Source organism: Bombus bifarius, unplaced genomic scaffold (assembly GCF_011952205.1).
Source record: "Bombus bifarius isolate JDL3187 unplaced genomic scaffold, Bbif_JDL3187 scf7180000007990, whole genome shotgun sequence".
NCBI classification, from domain to species: domain Eukaryota; kingdom Metazoa; phylum Arthropoda; class Insecta; order Hymenoptera; family Apidae; genus Bombus; species Bombus bifarius.
This window is the reverse complement of record NW_022884371.1, coordinates 1,500,244-1,523,622: the sequence shown is the minus strand read 5'-3', so window position 1 is coordinate 1,523,622 and position 23,379 is coordinate 1,500,244. Positions and strand designations below refer to the sequence as shown.

Below are 23,379 nucleotides of genomic sequence, written 5' to 3'. Positions count from 1 at the left end.
GGCTGACTACGATGAAGTGATAACACGAACGAGAGATAATGGGTCACTAACAGCTTGTAATTTATTTTATAATCTTCGACGACGCGCCTTACTGCCCGCTCTATTTTCTATCCTAATATTCTTGACCGATGAAATCTTTCGCCGCGTGCCTCACACGCGAGATCCGTTGATTTAAAAACTATACGCCATGATTTTTCTTCGTTTTCTTTATTCGATCTGCAACGCCTGACCAAGCTAATTGACTGATGATAATGCGTGACACGCGGCCTGGTGCATGGGAATGATATTATTATGGTTGTGGAACTAATCGATGTGAACTGGTTGTTTATGAAACATAATAATCTTGATAGTGGTAAATCTTCGTGTGAAATTCGAATAGCGATCAATTTTCCTGCTATTCTGTGTATTAAATTGTGGTGATCGAATTTAATACGATCAAGTATTTATTGACGATGATTAAGTATTTATTACGTTAACTATAACAACTTTATTACATAGAGCTTGTAAAATATGTAGGTCCCTAATGAAACTTGTGCGTTTACACAAATTCGAAGGATTTTATCATATTGAATTTCGGTAATTAAATTCGAGGTTGATCGAAGCTCGTGCAACTTCTAAAAATTGTATAACTTCCAATCGATTCTTAAAAATACTAATCTATTAAAACGATAAATCAATCGACCGAAAGTTCCAATATTCTTATGGCCACGAATTTTGTAGCAAAGTATAAAAGGTTCAAGAAAACAACCAGCCACATAGTTAGCTCTATAATGAAATTATCACACACGGATGCTAATGAATACTTGATGCTGCTTCGATACGTTTGCTGACCACGTCAAATCTCACGGCTTCACCGAGCTACCTTTTGCATGTGCACCAAAATCTGCATGTAGGAAGCTCGATTATTGTTTATCTTTTTGAGAAAATACACCGTGAGGCTTGACGATGAATAACCATGAAAAATGTGTGCGTCTTTGTGCCTTGCGCTTTGTGTGGCATGCATCAGTGTGAAGAACCGATCGTTACCGCCTGCGTTCCGAGTCGGTAAGTAATCCGCATTTCAAATCCTAGGTGACTACAGCTTCCGTATGAACACCACCTTAGGCTGTTAGAGGCGAACTTAGATGATTAGTGGCAGACACATACAGATGCTTCGTCTGACTTTCAAAGAGTTTACAATAATATTTTCCTAGGAAAAGGAAGGTGTTTTATTCTTTAAAAATATACCCAGGATATAGAAAGTAGGGATAGCTTAGTTGATACCTTGGGTAATCCCTTTGTGAATAATTGATGCTTTTTTAAAATAACTTCAAAAGTCTTCTTCAATACGGACGTTTTTATTTTCATTCGAACATTTATACGAAATAATAGATCTTTATTTTAAAACAATGATCATCTTTGCTCGATTCGTGTTTTATCTCTTTATAGGCAAGGCCGTAGTAAAGTATGACTTTTCGATTTTCTTTATCCGAATTTCTATTTTTATCGGAAAGAGTATTGGATATTTCACTTAACAAACCATAATGCAACGTAACAGAGACATTGATAAGTATTCTAGAATTTTTGTTAGATTCCTCGAATGCCTAGAACGGTAAAGAAATTAGAGCCGAGCATGAACTATGTACATGTTCTTTTTGATTTTTAATTGAAATCTTCTTTTTCTATCTTTTGCATATCGCATATGTACTTCTCGTTTCTGAAGAAATTGTTAGTACACTGAAGCAGAAATGAATTCCTTGAAAGTCAGAATCTTATTGCAAAGCCCATGATTCCGAGCGATCGACGACTATCTAAATGGAATTCTCTATGCACAGGCTTATTTCGATGGCGTATGGTCAGATCGGTATGATCCAGGCAGCCGCCGGCTTCTTCGTCTACTTCGTAATTATGGCTGAGAACGGATTCCTGCCGCTGCATCTTTTCGGTATTCGAAAACAATGGGACTCCAAGGCTATCAATGATCTTCGTGACAGCTATGGCCAGGAATGGGTAAATTCTAAGAAACTATCAAATAACAAATCTCAATCATAATTTATTCCTTCTATCAAATATTTAAATATAAATTTCAGAAATTAAAGTTAAGAATAATTTTCACTTATATTCTCATTATATTTTCACAGACATACAGGGATCGTAAGACACTGGAATTCACCTGCCACACAGCATTCTTCGTTTCGATCGTTATCGTGCAGTGGGCCGATCTGATCGTTTGTAAGACGCGACGTAATTCCATCATCCACCAGGGAATGAGAAACTGGGCCCTGAACTTTGGTTTAATATTCGAGACCGCCCTCGCCGCGTTCCTAAGCTACACACCCGGCATGGACAAGGGTCTCCGCATGTTCCCCCTCAAGTAAGCCTTTAATTACGTTTAATACGTTTTTTAAATCATTTTCCTATATCCAAGACACGTGTACAAAAATGATTTTATACCGTACACTCTCTACAAGATTAGAAGAAATTCTGCAAACGATGGAACAAGTATTTACTACTTCTTTTTCTCTGAGTACTTTAAATGAAATATAACAGCTTAAGACATGTTTCTAATATAATAATAATTCAGTCTTTTAATTGCCTAGATATTTGCTCTTTTTTATTCAAATTTCTAATTGTTAATGTCGAATACCTTAGGTCTCTATATTTTCATAATAATATGCTCATTATAACAAAGCAATGTTTCTTAAGTATCTTGAATGTAATCTAAGAGCTTAAGGCGCGTTTCTAACATAACAATAATAACGTTAGCTTTTTAGATTTCTTAGATGTTATTCCCCTTTTCATTCATGTTTCCAATCGTTCAAGGTATCTTGAATCACATTTCCATGTATATAGCCACCTTTTACTTAGTTACATGTATATATGTAGAATGTATGTAGAAACGTACATGTTTATATATGTACATGTTTATATATGTAGAAACGTGACCATATGTTGCTACAAATAAGACACAAACAAAAAGAACAGAATAGTTAATAGGTTGTCGTGTATTTCAGATTCGTTTGGTGGCTGCCCGCAATTCCCTTCATGTTCGCCATCTTCATCTACGACGAGACGAGACGATTCTACCTCCGCCGGAATCCAGGAGGCTGGCTCGAGCAAGAAACTTACTATTAAATGCGAAGAAAAATTTAATCATACACGCAGAGCGCGCGCGCAAGAGTTACAAGAGCGAGAGATGCAGAGAGAATGATGAGAGAAAGAGAGAGTGAGATATGCATATTACCCACGCAGATATACACCGAGAAACTAATAACTAAAAAAAATGAGCAAAAAAAAATATACGAAACAAAACCAAAAAAACAAAAAAACATGAAACAACCAAACAATGGGAAAAAAAGATGAAAACGTTAAAAATCACTCACGTTAAATACACACACACACATATTTTACCCATGGGGCGTGCTATTCGGGTCTAACCGTACTGTCGCGTGATGATGATATTATTTTAGATGGGGACAATTCGCATCAGCCGAGCCGAATCGTCGAACGAACCATAGCCATAGTCATTACAATATAGAGTGTCTTGCTGTTGTTTTACTGAACAAACAATAAAAAGCGCTTCTCGCGTGGGAGTAGATAAGTGGCTTGCGAGCACTCTCGTTAGATGGTGTGTGAAGTACAAAACAAGAACGAAATACGAAGTGGAAGATAGAAAAGGGAGAAGAAAAAAAGGAGAAGTTATATGAGAAAAATAAGAAGAAGAAAACGTTCGTCGTTCTGGCTCTGCGAGTTGCTTGCACGCGCGTGCCGGTGTATCATTAAACAGAGAGTTCGTCGTTCGAGAAACATCGAAGGAATCGACGAAGAAACAATAAAGGGTTCTACGAGCAACGTCGTCGGGAAGACTTCAAACTTCCGGGTACACACACGTCTGATATGATTCACGAGGTTTATAGGGATTAGTGCTGCCATCTGATCATCGACGAACGTATGATAAAGAAGAAGTACATAAACAGTAGGGCCTAAGACACGAGAATATGAAGAAAAAGAAGAAAAACGGCGTCGAATGGAGTCATCGAGGATAAAAGAGACTGTATGAAAAGTACAAGCCCGGCAGTGGACACCCGTGTATCTTTTTGGAAACGGAGGGATACTGAAAATGGCGACAAATCGTCGGATAACGCGCACGTCCGTATGAACGTCGACGGGTGTACGACATGGATGAATCTTTTAGAGAAAAAAAAAAAGCGGATAACTTAGCATCGATGGAGCATTCCGTTAGATGTCTTGTGATATCAGAGAAAAAAATATTCATATAGGCATCCCTTTAAGTAAAGGAGCAAAAGAACACTGCGCTAGATTGGCACGCCCTTGTTAAGAGTTAAAAAAAAAAGAATTAAAAAATGCAATGTAGTCACGATTTAAAAAAAAAATAAATAAATAAGAGCGGTATTATAAATGTTATACTGATGCAGAAGTTTAAGAATCGATAACAAGAATATATCATTCGCAGTCGACACACACGAAAGAAAAACGTATTTACAGATAGACGTCTCGTGACACCTACAGTCTTACATAGAAACTTCTTAATTGTTAATTAAAGAAAAAAAAAATAACAATGAAACGAGAAAATCAGTACGCTAGATTGGCACGCCCTAAAAGTTATTCATAACGCGACAGAGAGGGAGTGAGCGAGAATGAAAGAGAGAGAGCATAATAAAAAGAACATTAAAGAAATTTAAAAAATGACAAAAAAAACAGCAAAAAAGAATAAGAATACAGAAGTAATGGAAGCGCGTTTACAGTACTCATTATTATTCTTATTACAAGTAATGTCGTTCGGTTCGAGTCTTTAAAATCCGAGTAGCTGTCGAAGAAGCCAGAAGTCGCATCGTGTAGATATTCTAGTAGTTTGTGAGTCTCTGCATGAGAGCTGCTACGCGAATGAAGAGAACGGGCCAGGATTGGACTGCAAAAGAAAGAAAGCTGAAAATGAGAATGCGAAAGGAAGAAAAGAGAAGAAAGAAGAAAGGTATTAGACGCGCGGGGGCAGCACGGGGAACGAAGGCGGCAAACAGACAGTATAATGAGTAACTATCAACTGAATCACTACCAACGGAAGAGAATACATAAACTAGATAAACGAAGAAACAAAGAAGAAGACGGACATAGTAAGAATAGGAGAAGATACACGTTGTTTAAGTTGCGCGCGAGCAAATGGTAAAGCGGTAGTCACGGTTTTGGGAGCCACTGAACTGGACAACCTGCGTACCACCGACGAAACTGGACAAATAAATTACGGAAATGTTATTGATTAAAAGAAAAGAAGAAAAGACGAGCTAAGTAGACATGCAAGAATTCGAAATAATTGCGCTACTCTGGGGGCTATGTGGTTTCCATGGGTGAGGGCGCTATGATAGTCGAGGTAACAGGATATTAAAAAATGCTAGTAGAGGATGGTAACGATGTAGGAAAAGCACAGAGTGGAAACGAGAAAAAAATACAGACAGATGAAAAACAGTAAAAAAAAAACATTCTTACTTAGGCGAAACTAAAAGTAAAGGAAAAAAAAGGTATAAATTCATTCTCTTAGTTTCTTCATAGGTTTAAAAACGCCAGCGGGACAGCTCGCTATAAATCATATTGACCCCCGAACGCAGAACGCCCTGTACCACCAACCCGCGGTCTGTCGTGTGTATGTGTGTGTCAGTATCGAAACAACGCCCCTTCGAATTTTGTAGGAGCAACAACAAGCCACCACCAACAATACAAAAAGAAAAATCTAAAAAAAATGAACAAAACGAACGAAGGTGACTTAAAATGCCTGCCACGCGACTTTTCGGGCCGGGACGATCCGAGACGTGCGATCATATCAGGTCTTATTTCGAGCTTCTTCGATGTGAAAAAAAACGCATACCAACAAAAATTCGTTTTCGTTTCTCTTTTTGCCTATATATCAATTTTGAATCCTTGTTGCTCGCTTTCGCGGCTTTTCGATGTGTACGCGCGCGCATGCGCTGGCAACGTCGGTGAAGAGGGCGCTTCGTTTCGAGCGGAGAACCGGGGCGGAGCGTAGGTAATGACAAACTCGTTTGTCGAATAAATTTCATCGTCGTTTGCCATAATTGCGACGATACCCCGAAATCAACGAACAGCCTCGATGTGTTTACCACGTTCTCTGGTTCCTCTGTTCCGCGCGAATCAAGGCGAACGGACCGTCGAGGATTCAGGTAGACGAAGGGTGACGCTCGCTCGGCGGCCCTGGCCCCAAAACTACCCTAAGTGTTCAATAATCGAGGTGTTCTCGAGGTGCCGTACACGCGTAACACGTTCTTCGCTTGCCAATCCCGCCGAATTTTACCATGTTCGCGAATATAAGAAAGAAATATATATTCCAAGGGCTACGACTTTCCTCCAGCCCTTCCGGTGAATTTTCTCTGTTGTGCGCGCGAGGGGCTGGTTGAATTATTCGGTCCCGTTCACAAACACGTAACAACCATGTTGAATTTTGAATAATCAAATTCAATCAAAAAAATTCGGTAGGACCGGCGAAGCTTTAACCGAATCGTTTTTTGAGACACGTGGATCGTCATTTAAATCCAACTGATAACTCTTTGAAAGAAACCGGGACAGGAAAGAAAAAAGTGAGAAAGAGAAACAGATAGAGGGCAGCAGTGTACCGTCGCGTTGCTCGTCGAACTCGAACTTTGATTACACACCGACAAAAAAGTACATACGAAATGATCACATTAAAAAAACGTCCCCAGTTCTCTTCTTCTTCGCGGAAGAGGAAAATGCTCGAAAATTGTCGAAATAAAAAACATGAATCAGTCGTTACAGTGCTAGATGTTGAGAAGCAGAGAGATGTTCAATGTTATGCCAGTTAATTCCGTTTTTCATGGTGTTTCTTGGTTTCACGTTGCGGGACAGTGTATACCGATAGCTCCGTGTGTGTGTTATCTAGAAAGATCGATCATTCCTGTCACAACGAAATCGAACCAAACAAAAAGAAAAGAAAAACAAAAAATGGGAAACAGATTGCCTTCAGCGGATCCCCGTGTTTTGAGATAGGACGCGAACGGAAAGAAGAAAGATAGAATCGAAAAGAAGAGAGATCGAGGAGTGATAGCGAGGTATAAGCATGGCGGTAGGGGGGATGATGCATTGGCCCATTCATTTCAGTAAAATCGCTCCCGACATGGGTACCGGAGCTGGATCGGAGGATCCGTGGTTTGTCGACAGGGTGTTCCGTGCCCGGGGGGCGTAGGAGCCCAAAAAAAATGCTTTGCCGTCGTGCGCCTCTTTACTTTAGGCAAATAATTTAAACATTAATAATATAATAATAATAATTATAATATAATACATGTTACAATAAGATATTATTAGATGTAATTATTATATATGGTTTAGTCTAGATCGTGTTGTTGAAGAAAAAAAACAAAGTACGTATAAGCGAACAAAAAAAAGAGAACAAAGATAAAGATATGAAAAGTATAACGACGACGATGATGAGAGTAAGGGAGAGAGAGAGCGCGCGAGAGAGAGAAAAAATAGAAAATCAAGGAAAAGTGGCGATGAGAGGAATAAAAATTCGGTCTAAGACCACAATATCTTGCGGCGGACTGAGCGGGACACAAACGAGAGAATCCGCTTTTGCTTCATTCTGTGCGCGTGGTACATCGATCTTTTATTTCTTTCTCTTTTATACATATTTTTTCTTTTTTTTTTTTTCTTGAAACGCGTCATATTTAGAGATACATACATCTTCAGTGACCCTTTTACGTACGAAACCGTATTTTTCTTTTCTTCTTTGTTTTCTTTTCGCAACGTTTCCGGTTACGCGGATGGATTTGCGGCTATATTGTATTCCCTCGTTTCGGCGACGCCATCGTTTTCTTCTCACTTGTATTACGCCCGCGGATTCATAGGAAAAGACAATCCTCGGTAAACGAGTCGCAAATCTTTTCGTGTTCTGCAAACGGGTAACCTCGCCAAAAACAACGCAATCGTCGCAAAACTGGTTTTTCGGGTGAATCGGCGTAAAAGAGCGGGAGAAAAAGAGAAATGTGTGAATGTGGGCGAGAGATCGTGTGTTTTAATATAACGGATTCTTCGCTTTTCTGTTGCCGCGATCGAACACAATAATAATTGGCAGTAAAATATTCGAGTTCAAAAAATAAAATCAAAATTCTAGGAATTGAGGAGGAGATAAAAAAGAAAACAAATGCTTAAAATAACAAAGAACAGTGTCACGAGAATTCTGTGAAACGTCGCCCCTGCACAGCCCGCCACATCACAACAGAATCATTGAATGATTAAAATATAAACAAAAAAAAAATGAATGATGTTTTATTAATATTGTACATATTTTAAATAACTGCAGACGGACAAACGGATCGCGCATGAACGGTGACCCACGAGAAGGTGGTCTGTTTAAATGGTCCGCCTTTTCCATACGGGTTTCATACTCTTTTTCTGTTTTTCGTTTTAGCGCCGCATATATGATACACACCCCACACACATACACACCACACACGCTGAGAGACACGTGCGAACATAGAGAGAGATATACACACGTACACGCTCAGAGATAAATGAAAAGAAAATGTACACCGCTCTACCAAACAATCTCTTCTGATTGACGATTCCTTTCATATTGATTATTCTGTAAGTTCTGTTTTCACACGTGAATTACATTAAGGAAGAAACGAGAGACATTGTCCAACCCAAGTGTCATTACTTTTGATGTTAAATAAAAAATACATAATTAATAAAGCACTCTTTATCCTACCTTCCTGACTGGTACTTTCAGCACACAGGCGTAAACATTTGTTACAGGACAGGCGCGACTAAATGAATGGAAGAGAGCTTACTTTAACTATCATAGTATTTATTACACTTATATACATCTGTAATTATTCCAGCCATGTTTAATTTGTATAAATTTTAATTTCACATATACCTTGTTCTTTTATTCAGAGTCTGCTGATGCTAACTTTCGTCTGTCCCTTTGTTGATTCTTCTTGCGCAATCGTTGTATATGTTTCTTTAATTTGCCTGAATTCTTCAGTTCCTCATATTGAGAAACTAACTCCAAAACTCGTTTTTCAGCTGTAAGGAAAGAATAATAGAGTCACTATAAAATACACATTATAGAGCTACAGTTATTAATATCTTATATGTCTACTTACACTTCTTTTTGTATACTGGTTTTTCACCACGTCTGATGGCTTCTACAATCTCTTTCTTTTCTGCGTACTCTTTTTGTTTTTTCATATTTCTTCTTTTTTCCTCACGTAATTGATTTTCCAATCTCTGTATAAGGTATTTGATCTTCTTTACCTCTTTTGGGTCTCTACTCTCAACCAATTTCTTTTTTAATTCTTTAATATCATTCTCTTTTATATCATTAATGAACATATAATTTCTTTTAAATATCTTCGGATCATATGTGCCACATAGACTATCGAATCGAGGGTCTCTTGGAATATAATTCTTTACCTGCACCACTTCTCTGAATCGTGAAACAGGCTTCTTTGAAGATATTTCACGCGGTCTGTTTTTATTTTCTCGCTTAAATTCAGTTTTCTTGTTAACCTTCCGTGGACCAAACAATGCTTCCTTATATATTTTACAACCTAATTTCTCTTTTAGCTTTTGCAGATCTTCGAAACTCATTTGTGAGAGCTCTTTTCTAATTTCATCCTAATTAGTAAAAATTTATTCAATTATTAAAATTTCCCATGGTTTTAAAACTTTTCCTCAATATAAATATAACCTATTCCATTTACAATAAATTAACCTACATTATGTTCGTTACGAAAATAGGAAAGAAATATCATATATGAATATCTACCTGATCTTTATCTTCGTTAAGAAGAGTATCTTCCTCATCACTCATGTTAAATAACGAGGAATATTGAACAAGAAAACAATCGTTCTGTTTGATTCACAACATATTTAGGAAACCGACATTTTATTTCGTAGGTATGGTTTCATATTATGGCGGTAGATGATGCTACATCATCATCCCAGTCTGTGCTGACCTCTAATCTGAAATTATCAATTGCAAAATTGTTTAAAAAGGATAAAATTACTTAATATTCTTTTTTACGAAACATAGATTGCGTAGTTCAGTAACCTAAGATAATATATACTACAAAAGATCTTAATATAATATTCTGTGAGAATGTTTTGAATCCACATGTTTCTAACGATTTGGGAAAAAACAGTTATATTGAACTTTTTCAATCATGTAAAATGTGTAATTAAAAGAATAATAACACGAGATACTTTTAGATGAAAAATCATATTCTAAAGTATGCATTGCACTAAGTAGATATGTAAATTCACATACGTAATCTTTCATATTCGATGGTAACTTTCTGCAGATTTCCTAGTGATTGCGCAACATTATGAAATCCCTAATTTTACGTAACGCGTTATATCAATGTCGAGACTTATTGCTATACATATATCACGATAGGACTAGCTTGAACTGCGTAAAAAGGATATATAATTGTGCTGCGTAAAATCTGTTAACCTGTATGGTGGCTCCCTCTGCCTAATTGTTATCGAGCTTTCAAGGTTATCTGAGTTTTAAATCTAATAAACATCATTACTTCCTAATTGTATTGGTGTTTTGCTACAAATGCAAAATGCTGCTTTGTAGTTCACTATCACGATTCTATTACCAATACAACTTCACAAAACATAGATATTTCAAACCGAAATACATAGTTTCTATTACATAAAGAATAAAATATTTAAGATTCTCATTATAAGAAAATAAATTATTGCAAATAATACATTTCCGGAAAATGTTAATTTTCTACTTTAAGGTAAAACTTTGTAAAAATAACCTTTGGCATGGTCCACAAGACTTATTAATATTTATAAAAATTAAATATTGACATTTCTTACGCTGTATGTAGTTCTTTCATACTTCGTAAATTTCTAATGACGAAAATCACACATTTCTGAATTACATTCTCGGATGTAAATTTCACATTCCTTACGAGGGGGCAGCACTATCAGAAGTGTCTAAAATGGCGGGTGTGCTGTTCGAGGATATTTTCAACGTAAAAGACATCGATCCAGAAGGGAAAAAATTCGACAGGGGTAAGTCTGAAACACATTTTAAGCTCTTATCTATTTATGGCCACTGTTGCGAAGAAATACGTTCCGTTGTTGCTGCATTTTTAAGCGTTAGAAAAACAACGTTCCGTCGATGCTCGTTCTTTAAGGACCTTGCCGGGAAGCACATGGCGTGACAGTATAATTTAAATAGTAATTTCTGTAGACGAATATGTAAAGAATCTAATGTGTCTAATTGACACAAGTTCTAAGTGTATATCTCAATATTTATTCATCCATGCATATACTCTATAATTGTTTGGAATAGCCTAAATTATGTTAGTCACTCGTCGACAATTTTGTCTTCTGCAATGGCGGGTTATTTGAAATGTTATACTGAAAAAAGGTTTTTATGAAATCATATTAATAAATCATATCGGTTTAATATTAGAATACATATGTATTTACGCATCCAAAAAATAATAATTGATATGTAATATTATCTAATGACAGTTTTAATAGTATCAAAAATTTATTATTGTTCATCTAACTTTTTCCATGTCTATAGATATCTTGGTATATTTTAACGTAATAGTTTAGTGATATTAATTCTACAAATCTGTACAGTGATTTACTTTGTATAAAGAGGGCGTAAGGGTCGAGTATGTTTGACTTAATTTGAAAGGCAGCTCTTTGTGACAAAACAGTTATTTTTATCATTTTGAACTCTGATTCGAGATTCGCCACTGATATTTCTTTCTCCCTATACAAATCCATCGTCGAGACAATTTGGAGTATAAACATTGTCTCGATGACACAAGATATTTCATTAAAACCGTTCGTAATCAAGGAACGCTATTGCGTGTTGTTTGTTATTCCATTTATCGCTACCTCTTATCGATCTTCTATTTTACATTGTGTACAGAAAACTTTAATGTTCACTTTTTTCAACTATTTCCATTGTACTGTAGTATCAGGGGGAAAACCCTAATGTACCCCAGGTAATAAGAGCAATATAAGTGCGGACGGATGAGCCATATACCCGTGGTCGATTACGACACGAGAGTAATTAAGAAAGGTGTGCTTGACCATGGGTCATCCACATCTGTGTGCATACCAAAATGTAATATAAAAGGCAGCCGTGAACAGAGTAGAATTGCGAAGAGAGCTGCGAGAGAGTTGCGTTGCGGCAGAGTAATGTAGACAGCAATGTAGAGAGTAGTGTAGAGAATGCAGAGCCAAGAAGTAGTGTAAGACGAGTTGTAAGTTGTGAGTTAAGTTGTATAAGCTGCAGCACATCACTGTATTTAGTTCATTAATCAATTAATCAGTTAATCGAAGTATTTAGTTAATCAATCGTTGTTTCCTGTTTTATAAGAAATAATTTAGAGAGAGAGAAAGATCAAACACCAGAGAGGAGGTGTAAGATAAGATATTTTTTCTACTCTCTATAGTACGAATGTTAAATTTTTTAGAACCTGTTCTAAAATGATTGTTCTCCAGAACAGAACAAGGGACAATTTGAAATTTTAAACTCACGTGCACGTTAAACTCAAGTTTTATGAAACTGAATTTATTTCTATAGGAAGTTTTTGCAGGAAAGGTTATTTAGAAATACTAAAGAATGCGTACCAAATATAAGCTTGAGAGGGAATGCAATAACATACGTAGTAAAATGAATTCATATTCGTAGTTAAATTATATATGATATATGTATTCAAATTAACATAATAGACAAGAAGTAATATTTAGAAATTTCATATAGTGATCCTAAAAATTTACAGATATTTCATTATCTTAAGTCATTCCATATTACTATGTATTAAATACAACAATCTTTTACAATTCGTCAACAATCTTCTGACAGCTACACATTTTTCAACAAAAAGTTACATATAAAATCGATCATCGAACGAATTAAATGTTTCCTAGATGCCAAAGTAATTCGCAGAAACATTACGTCACCCTATACTTTGATGTCTAAATTTTACGTAGTGACCTTGAAAATTCAGAAGAGCACCCTTTTCTCAAAAAGTTCCCTGTATTATACATATACTACATATATACTATCCTTTACTATTCATTCACAAACCCTGGGAAACTTCATCCAGTAATATATTTCCTAACCAAATGTCGCAAATAAATCGAACGTATCGCAGACGATGTGCTTCGCAGAAAAAGCGCGGCTTGTATCGCGCGCCACCCTATATTTTCACCTACATTACCGCTGGGAAAGGGTTCCTCTGGAACAGCAGCGTTCGAACACGCGGATGGGTGTTAGTGGGGCTACCTAGGCGTGCGAGCGAGAGAAAAGATGGGATTTCGGTTAGCGGGGAAGAGAAAGGAGTCGAAGGGTGGGGAAAAAGAGCGACGGGACGCTGGGAGCGGTATCGAAGCCAGCTCGCACGATGGAGTAGGAGGAGGCTGGCTCCTACACGGTAAAAGCACCTTCTCTCCCTTTCCTTCTCTTAACAGTGCATGCTACGTATTCAGTTGCTCCAGAAAACATTCCTCGCGAAAAATGCGACTAATCGGTGCGCTCCACGTGGCTGTAAATCCAGCCTGTCCGGTAGGAAACTTTTACCGCGATAGAACCACTTCGTTCTCGTTTCCACGGGGGTTCCATCGCGATAATTCACATCACCCGTCGCAATCCAGATATCTTAGCCCGTATATCTTCATTCAAGGTATTCAATATCGATGCACGTACGAAATAGAAAGCGACTAGCAGGGGAGGCTTGTAAAACGGCCAACGTGAATATCGTTCCATCGTTCCGATGCGCCTCGCACCCGCGCATCTTCTATACGCGCTACGAGCCTTTTCGAAAAACATACGGATATGGTTGACGGGGACTGGGAACACGGTGGATCACGCGATGCTATCGATATTCAAATATTCCATCAAATCCAATTATATATCCTATATCTTCACTTCAAATTCTGTAGATGCCCTCGGTATAAACGTCGTATACAATATTCATTCTTATCCATCTTGTACTATGTAGTATTCACGGTCATCATTTACCACAGATATCTACATATAACGATTCCTCTCGACTTTCACCAGAAATGTGGATAGACGTTTATATAGGTATATAGAATGAAAAGGGCGGTGGGACGCGATCTGCCGGCAGCTCGTTGCTTGGTGGTAGTTCGATGGGTGGGACGGGAGGGTCATGACGGGTTTGCCAGGGGGTCGAGGGGTGAAAGACGAGGGGGCTTGGCAGTCTGTGCTGCGGCCGGTCGATGCAGCAACGATGCCCGCAGCCGCAGCAGCAGCAGCAGCAGCAGCAGCAGCTAGCACCGAGCAACATCGCATTCGCGTAATACGACGCGACTCTGGCTGCCGTGGGGAGGTGAAATGGAAGGGAGGGGGGAGCAGCCGGGACGCGTTAGACCAGCCTGGTGGGGGTTGACACGGTCAAGGTCAGTCTCCGTTCCAAGGTCACGGGGAGATGTCATCTCAGGAGGGAGCCGCGTGGTCTTCTTTCTCCCTCGCTCTTTCTCTTCCTCACTCGCTCCGATTGCATCTTCACCTTCGTCCTTTCTCCTTCTAACACGTTTCAACGATAACACGATTTCCCTCCGCGCTTTTCCGTTGTCACTACCGTTTCCCTGTGACAATTACGCTGTAACTGAAACTTCTTCTACAATGCTTCTTGTATTCTCCGTTGTTCGCTCATGTGCCTCTACTGGTCCATTTTTTACATCGTGTCGTGACTGTTTCCTGTTCGCGAGGTGGCTCGAACCAAATGCGAGGGTGGCTCCAATATATTCCATCTATTGACTTTTTCCATTGTCTGTGACAGACTTTATTGACAAAGTGAGAGTTGGTTGAAAGTTCGAAAGTGTACTGGAGAAATGTGGCAATGATCAAATTTATAGGTTTCCATTTTATATTGCTGTTACTATTTTCATTTCATAGCGGAGACACTATGGCATGACTAGAGGAAGTATTGACGCGTAATTTCATTTATGGAAGCATTTATATAATTAGGTCCAATTATTCGAATTAATTAGGTCCAAGTATGTGAAATTTCATACTAGTTATATTTACTTTCATATGACTACAGAAATGTAATACTATGAAAATCAAATAAAGAATTTGATGAAAAGCGCTTCGTTGGAAAATATGGTGCAATATCTTCTTTAACTATTCTAAATACAAATTACATGTTTATCTGTAGGGTTATAGATTCTTTTGAAGAAATATGGCAATCAATAGGTATTTGAGCTTCGATTTTACATAATTGTTACTATCTTCTTATTGTCCTATTATTACTTTATATTTTAATACAGACAGCAAGTATAAATTACTTGTCTATGGATAGTATGATAGTAAATAATAATTTTATTAACGCTTAAAGTGATTAATTTATAGTTTGAAGCCAAGGTAGATAGAGGATGTTTTTTAAACGAAACGGTAGAGCCTTCTACCGTCGAAATCGATTTTATTCGACGGTCCTGGCGTCAGCCGTAGAGTTGGAGGTCGCGTTAAGTCCCATTCCCACGATTCGAGCACCGTTAATTAAATAACGCTGATCAATCCGTGTCTGAACGACCGGTCAATCAGTGTTTTATTTGCGAAGCATGTAAATCCATTTTCAGTTTGTTTGGCCGACGTTCCAATTTTGTTACGGATTTTCGTCAAACGCCAAATATCCGAACGTTACGCTTCGTTTACGTCGCTGTAAACGCTGTTACAGAACACGCCCGCGACATTCCAACTCGATCGATCCTACCTTTACAACGATACTCTGCTTACAACATACAACGATTCAACGTTTAAAGGAAACCATATAAATTGTAGTATTAGTAGCGGTTAGAGATCAATACCTACTAAAAGCTTTGTAATTGAAGATTGAATTTGAAATTCATACAATTTCTAACATAGAACGATCCTAAAATAAAGAAAAGCGTAAAATGTCTAAGAATTATCACGAGTTTCGAGGCGATACTAAAGATTTTGTGAACTTTCAGTTCGTGAAAAATAATAGGGAAATATTGTAGAATAAAGGAAAACAGATATTTCATAACTGTCGAGCAAAATTGGAAATAAAATATTTGACATTTTTCAGTTTGTAATATAGTAGGACGATCCTAAAATAAAGTAAAATTTTAAAGTGACCTCAACATTTTTTCGTTTTATCTTATCACGGAGAATGATTCTTGAATAAAAGAAGAGATAGATTTCAAAATTATTTGGAAGCTACAAACTGAAAATAAGATTCCAAAATTTGTAGAAATTCTCACGATACCGAAAGTTTCTCGTGTTTTAGATGATCTCAAAAGTAGGTTAGTAGAAATTTCCAAAACCCAGGAAATCTTAAAAATCTTATTATCTAAAATAAAATCTCTCTTCGTTCTTCGATTTTAAATCATCTGATATGAAATTTCAAGTTTTATGAACTGTAAAATATTTTGTGATATTCCGGAATTCAGTATGCTAGATTCTAAGATATTTAGTATCGTTCATATGTATTTTAAATTTCATCGATATAAGATCCTTTCAATCAAGTGTCAGGTTGCATGAGTTCAAATAAAAGGGTAGAGCGCTAGACTGTATGCACCTAACCTTTATAAGTCCTGTGTCTTCTACGGTCTATTTATTCTGCATAACTCCATCGATCCAAATGTCCATTCATTTGATTCGCTCGACACGTCCTCAGTACGATTTACTGGATCAAAGTGAATACCAAAACGGCAGCGTACACTTTGTCCAACTTGTTGCAATCGTATAAATGGACCTTAACACGGTCCGCTCTAACGTTGTTGCATTCTAAATACGAAATGTGTTAGGAACAATTTAGTTCCTCAAGTTCCACTAAAATGTTAGACCAGAAATATGCTCTTACGTTTTTTCATTTTTCGTGGAGAAGATAATTAACCCTAGGTAGGACACTTGACCTATACAGAGTCGAAAATATAGGTAGTTAAACAACATAATTCTATTTAAACTTCTTTCACTGATCGATTGATTTTTTTGAACCATGGAAACGTAACTTCTTTTTGTCAATCATGGAGATACGTATCTCTGATACTTTAAAATTCAAGACCAGTTTCACAGGGTACAGATACATTTATCATTTAGATAGTTAATGTAAGTTCTTAAGGTACGCTGTTGCGTGTATGTAACACCGAGTAAGGAAAAATTAACATAACAATCACTTTAAAGAAGTTCAAACCTGTTATATACTAAGCTGCTCACAAAGAAGTACCATCTCCTACAAATAACAAAAAGAAAATGAATAAGGAATGTTACAGTCCGCACTAGTATTCCAAAGATTAATAATCCAAAGTAAGGCGTGATTCTATAACGAAAGAAACATTATTATAGGAACTGTATAATTCCTTATACGCGTATTCGTAGTAAAATCTCGCCAGAACTAACGATCGACAAGAACTAACAAACTCTTCTTCTTCTTCTTCTTCTTCTTCTTCTTCTTCTTCTTCTTCTTCTTTCTCCTCTTCCTGAACGAGGCCAATTTCTCACCAAGATTTATTTTACATTTGCAACAGACTTTCGTATCATCGTATTTGCAAGTGTTTTAGACCATCGACTGTTTGCTGAAACGAAACACGTACGTAAAGTCGAATTTACGCTGTTTCACTTTGCAGGAATACGAAACAAGCACTCATCCGCCATCTTTCTCCAAAGTGAAACAGGGTAAATTCGGTTTAAGAATCTGACACGAGTGGCCGTCTTTAGAATTGCACCGTCAATCTACCAGTCAGCAGACGAACGGCCTTTTGACGATCAATCATATCGCTCTGAATACCTTCGAGGTCGGTCGAGAAAGATCAGATAGCCATTAACTTGCCACCACCATTGTACTAATGTCGTTGAAAAACGTATTTACCTCGATTTTATTAAAAGTAACTGGATATCTGTAATATCGAATTAATAATTTAGGAAAAAATATCACTTTTGTGGCTGCGGAAGCAGCGAAAGGTATTTCACCAGGGAGCCCGCTGGTGAAACAAAAGGCATCAAGGGAGGAAATGATATATCATTAATTCGCTGCATTAAACCGGTCTGTTGTTTCTGACGGCCGTTTTGCCAACGTGATATTCCAATAGGATGTACATATCTCTCTCTTGCACCAGCTTTGTCTTCCGTGACACACGATATCGACTTCATTTCCATTTTCACGTACATATAAAATTAATCACGCGGAATGGCCGTTTACCAGCGAATTTTATCGCTAGATAGCTTCGTCGGATTTCACGCACGCACTGTTTGTTCGTTTGGCGAAGGTCTCCTAGAGTTTACGTAATCTTGAAAGATTCGAAATTTCGCAAATTTCCAATTTTTGACTTCTCAGATTTCTTAATCCCCAATTTTTCGCAGTTCCAACTTTTCGAAAATTTTCGGACTTCTGAATTGTCAAAATTTTGACTTGTCAGATTCTCTGGCGTTGGATCTCTAATTTCTCAGAATTTCTACTTTTCAAACTGTCGAACGTTCGCGAATTGTCGAAACGTTCGTGAATTTCTCATCCTTATGAATTTTGTAATATCTTAATTGCCAAATGTGTAAATTTCCCCACTTTCCAATTTTCCAACTGCCAAATATCTACTGACCTCTAAAGGCTGAATGATAAATTCCTAAGTGAAAGTGCCAGTGAAGGATTACAAGGGGAACGTAATTCGAACCCTTCGCCAAAAATAAACAACACTGCCGAAATACAGGTCCAATAAATCGATCCGCCTATGTATGTATGTGTGTGTGTATGTCCCGTGTCTACTCAACGATACTTTAGACGAGTCATCGGTCGAAGCGTGAGCGTAAACCTCGACGTGGATTCGAGGACGTATTTCTTTTGCGAGCCGCTATTTCATCGAGCAAACGGTGCGGTAAGGTAGATAACGTTAACAGCGATCTGCTTGTGTTTCGGTGCTTTTGTAGTGTGACATAAACTAGAGGCCAGATCTGCTGTTATATACGAAAGTCGATAGCGGCGATCGACTGTCTCGAAGGCCAATCGATTATCAAGATTGAATCATCGCTGGTGGGCCAACTCCCTTTTGGTCTTGATCAACATCGTGAATCCGGCGATCTTGTTCTAACGAGTTGCTTTAAGGCCGGTTCTGATCTCGTCAAATTATCAAGTAACAATTTAAGTTTGCTTCGTTGCTGGGAAAATCATGTTGCAGCTGTATGTTAGTACATAGCAGCGGAATCACGAAATTAGTAACTGTGTATGCTTATTACTAAATTTATGATATAAAATAAAATTCGTAATTGTATACAATTAAGCAATTTCTCTTATCGTAAATATATGATGTATCTGACAAAGGTGCAAAATTGCGGTTAATGTAAAAGGTAGTTTTTAGAAGAATCGGCCAACCAATGAAGAAATATTTGGGTAAATTTAATACCAGTATCTTAAGGACCTGTGTTATTTGAACCTATGTACCTTCAATCTTCGAGAATTTGCAATTAAATTTAATAAGTATAATCATTTCCTTAAATACGTAACATCGGGGACATTGACAGTGTCACGACCGGCATACTTCAAATCCGACGGACTGACGATAGAGATAAACATGTGGCGGCACTCGGCAACAATGTATATCGCTGAAGTGCCTAATGAACCATCAACATCCCAACGGTCCTTCCACCGAAGGTTCTAGAAGAAAGAGCACGTGGCAACGATCGCGGACGCCTAGCAAATGCATGGACGGTGGGGATGTTGAGGGATGACAAAAGAAAGTAATCGGATCCGATCGAAAGTAAAATCATAAGAGTCAATCTTAGAAAGTCACGCCTAGAGTTCGAAATTAGATTGTAAAGTGTATTGATGTTAGAAAAAAATAAAGTTTTCTTTTTTTTATTTTTTACCTCAAATTCCTTTTTTTATTTTGTTATTTTACGTGACAACAGCATGTACAATTACAAGAAGAACTAAGACTACATATTGCCAAATTTTATATTTAAAAGAAATATGAATACTTTTTCACGCTCGATGTTGCCTGCAACCAACATTACGTGCACTTTAAGATACCGTTAAATAATTATTTTTTCATGCCCAGCAAAACTGATTCTAATTGCGCTAAATTTCCTCCTTGACAAGAACGTCAAAAGAACTGTATCTTCATTATCGATAATTTACGACAAAAATTCTTTTTACATAATGCAAAAAACATTTCGTTGTGAGAGTTTTAATTTCCATGTTGTACTGTCTGAATAATTATGTCATATTCACAAGCAAAATCTCACGATGCGTGATTTCTTGACCAACCCGGAAACTAATAGAAATTAAATGTAAGTAGTTATATATGATAAAGTAATACGAGTAAAAATTGTTCGGTTCCAAACGACCGCGGGAACATAGTTTTTCTTGTGAACACGGTGGAAATTTGTCGTTGGTGGTAGCAATCTCTGGTTCGATTTGGAAAGTTTCGAATTCATTTATTTGGCTATTGCTGGAGGACATATCTCAGCCTCTGCACTGCCGTATCGTTTATCTAGAATGCTCCTCCAAGTCAATATAGCCCCCAGTAGTAGTTTGAGAAACTTGCTTTAAATCCTAGGGCGCATCTGGTATATATAGGTCAGACGCCCAATAACGATTAAGGCCACGACCTTGGCCGGCAACTGCAGCCGCGCAACCGTTTTTCTATATCCTGCGAATTCGGCTAAATTCGTGGTGTTTGTATTTATAGGCACCCACGACTACTTCTATAACGTCTTCGACCATTTTAAATTGATTTGGACGTTCCACTGAAACGAAGTGGTATCTAATTTGCTATGATTATTTCATTTGTATTCTATCTTTTGTGATGTACGTATCTTTTATAATCTATTATTTAATGGTTGTGTGAGAAGCTTCTTTAGCAGATCATATGTTGCTGTTGTATTTTCCTGGTTATTGCTGGTGTATTTAACATAGCTGATCGTAGCTTTGCAGCTTTATATGAGCTTCGTTTAATACATTATTATTCTATATTTATCGATTAATATACGATAATAAATAATTTAGTATCAATATATGATATGGAAACTTAGTGACGGAATTAGATTGCATGTGATACGAGGCTTGGCGTTGTTATTAAGTTATTACACCTAGCAATATACCCTGTTAAAAGTTTTTAAGCAATAAGTATTTCATATAAAATCAAAATCGATAGAAGAAACCTAGAATTATGTTGCCTTATAACTTGCATCAATAAAACAATATTACTAAATTTAGAGTATGTATAATTAGGAAGGGAGTTTAGAATATTTTATGTTCTTGAAATCACAGTTTGATAATCTTACTGCTTGTTAAATAATTATCTGTTAGATAATTTCTTCTGTGCTAAGAAGCAACAAAGTAGCTCTTGTATGACAATAGTCAGACAGTAAGATCTTAAAGTACTTGCAGTAAGTACAATCTACGAAGCAGTCATATGACAATCATTTTCCTATATTAATAATAATTTACCAATATCCTAATAATATTCTGTTTACTGTCTCCTTGTGAATAAAAATCGTTTTTGTAGATCTTCTGCTTTTAATATTTAATTGGTGATTAAAAGAGAGAATTCTGGTACAACAGATTAAACAAGAAAATCTATAATCTCCCAGAATTTACGATTTTTAAATATAGATGTTAAATCCACAAAGTTAATCAATTAATTAATTAATTGTTGCAATTCGATATTTTTGGCATATCGAGGTATGGATAAAAGAACACATTAAATGAATGAAACCAAATAAAAATGTGATTTTAATGAAATACAGAGAATAATACATAATACGATAATACATATTTAATAATACAATAAAATTGGTCGACGGCAAACTGAATTTTAAAATTGCTCATCCACAAAAGGTATAAAATGTGTAGCGGCACACGAGTCAAAGAACAATTCAAATCCTGTTGTTTTACCTCGGAGTATCAAGACCGTTAGGTTACAAGTAATGTAAGAAAAATAAACTCTGAACAAAACAATGTCGCCGCTACATACAAAGATCAAACGCAGACGAATTCGAATTTTCTGGTTCTCCTCCGACCAGTATAATGATCTACAAAGTTTCTCCGAGTATTTATCGAGTATGTATTCCGTAACTTGCATTTGTACCAACGACTCACAAATTCGTCAATAAGTTATTTATTTATTTATTTATTCAAAATATATTTGACGGACTGCGGCAGCAATATTTCGCTCTCGTTATTTCGCTCAACCTAACAACGACTAATCCTCCACAAATGTGATTTATACTTCCTCGAAAACTATTATTCGTGCGAATAATGTCATTCCTACGAGAAAAAATATGACGAAACACAAACGAATGCGTTTCAGGTTAATAATACATTCTACTGTGCTGAGATTAGGTTGACCGTTTCGCAAATTTCCATGTTAAATCGCTTCATTATCTCGATCACAGGGTCAAAACGAGCTGTGAGCTGACTATTAAGCTGTTATGAAGAACGATTTTCAATCTTCTTAAAGGACGGCGAATTCCTAATGCGAGATCGCCTATATCACCTTGGTAATTGGGTCCCTTCAAAAGAGAATCGAATGGCGGAAGAAGAAAAATTCTAAAGTTTCAAGTTGCACAATCCTTTGGAGAGATCGTTTCTGACAGTAGGTCACCTTCCATTGCCGGGTGCTGAGGTAATTCGAGCAATTTACTCGGACAACTCAAGCAGATCGTTGACAAACCTAATAATTTCCTCTTTGTGTCCAAGAATTGTGCATATGTGCCACATTTTTATTTCGAACAGACGAAACTCGTAGCCTTCGTGTGATATAGGTATATGTTTCTCGATCGTCTCATCTTTCGTACGAAATGATGCGATATTTCTCAGAAAAGATACGTCTTTGTTGTTTTAATCGCAATTAGGTTGATCAGAAACCGTTGTCGTTCTTGTTGTGTGAAAGAGATCAGGTTGATTTCTTTGACTAAAATTTCCATTAATAGTAGAACTATAACGTACTAAATATAGAATATGGCTAGACCAAAATATAAAATTTGTACCAAAAGAAAAGAAAATGGAAGATAATCAAAAAAGATACATCATATAATTCTCGTGTTTCTCTTAATTACAAGAACTCGTCGTTGTCTATCTTAGGATTTCAGTAGCGTGAATATATCATGTTTGAAAAGATCATTAAAAGTTCACAAAGAGATAGAGATGCGGTAGTTGTCAAAAGCTGCGCAGTGTAATTTTATAACCTTGGTGAAATAAAGAGTCTTTGAGAATAAACTCGTTATACAAATGCAATGTGTACTCAAGCGTCTAAACCATTGTCTTGTTAAACTGTTTGCATGAAGAATTTCATTTTAAAGTTATTATTTAGTTGAACATTGTTGACAATCGCTGTATAGAGCCTCTTCAAGTATTTTAAGGATATTACATTTTTACAAAG

At 36.9% G+C, this 23,379-nt stretch overlaps 3 protein-coding genes and 1 long non-coding RNA gene across 10 annotated transcripts in view; 3 read left to right on the top strand and 1 right to left on the bottom strand.

Annotated features, from left to right (window-relative positions):
• LOC117205459 (sodium/potassium-transporting ATPase subunit alpha) overlaps window positions 1-8,715 on the top strand; it is a 172,686-nt gene extending 163,971 nt beyond the window's left edge. For all 7 annotated transcript variants that reach the window (XM_033443874.1, XM_033443873.1, XM_033443875.1 and 4 more), the window contains 3 exons: window positions 1,815-1,989; window positions 2,121-2,353; window positions 2,994-8,715. In XM_033443874.1, the coding sequence (XP_033299765.1) occupies window positions 1,815-1,989; window positions 2,121-2,353; window positions 2,994-3,114 (529 nt within the window). In that variant the 3' untranslated portion in view covers window positions 3,115-8,715. The remainder of the gene's footprint in view (window positions 1-1,814; window positions 1,990-2,120; window positions 2,354-2,993) is intronic.
• Window positions 8,716-8,809: 94 nt separating this feature from the next.
• Window positions 8,810-9,971, bottom strand: LOC117205461 (ribosomal RNA processing protein 36 homolog). Its single transcript, XM_033443881.1, has 3 exons — window positions 9,797-9,971; window positions 9,132-9,645; window positions 8,810-9,051 (listed from the first exon to the last, which is right to left on the bottom strand). The coding sequence occupies exons 1-3, from the start codon at window positions 9,839-9,841 to the stop codon at window positions 8,912-8,914; spliced, it is 699 nt and encodes a 232-aa protein (XP_033299772.1). The 5' UTR covers window positions 9,842-9,971; the 3' UTR covers window positions 8,810-8,911.
• Window positions 9,972-10,928: 957 nt separating this feature from the next.
• Window positions 10,929-23,379, top strand: part of LOC117205462 (DNA-directed RNA polymerases I, II, and III subunit RPABC3) — a 72,394-nt gene continuing 59,943 nt past the window's right edge. The window contains exon 1 of the mRNA XM_033443883.1: window positions 10,929-11,061. Within this exon, the coding sequence (XP_033299774.1) occupies window positions 10,989-11,061 (73 nt within the window). The 5' untranslated portion in view covers window positions 10,929-10,988. The remainder of the gene's footprint in view (window positions 11,062-23,379) is intronic.
• LOC117205464 lies at window positions 19,908-23,229 on the top strand. The gene is made up of 2 exons (XR_004487239.1): window positions 19,908-20,284; window positions 22,394-23,229. It is a non-coding gene; the product is annotated as an uncharacterized LOC117205464 (long non-coding RNA).

Coding starts and splice junctions, on each gene's coding strand:
- LOC117205461 (XM_033443881.1), bottom strand. CDS start 9,841: ATGAGTGATGAGGAAGATACTCTTCTTAACGAAGATAAAGATCAG. Junction 9,646..9,796: donor TTAACGAAGATAAAGATCAG/GTAGATATTCAT, acceptor TTTACTAATTAG/GATGAAATTAGAAAAGAGCT. Junction 9,052..9,131: donor ACCAGTATACAAAAAGAAGT/GTAAGTAGACAT, acceptor CTTTCCTTACAG/CTGAAAAACGAGTTTTGGAG.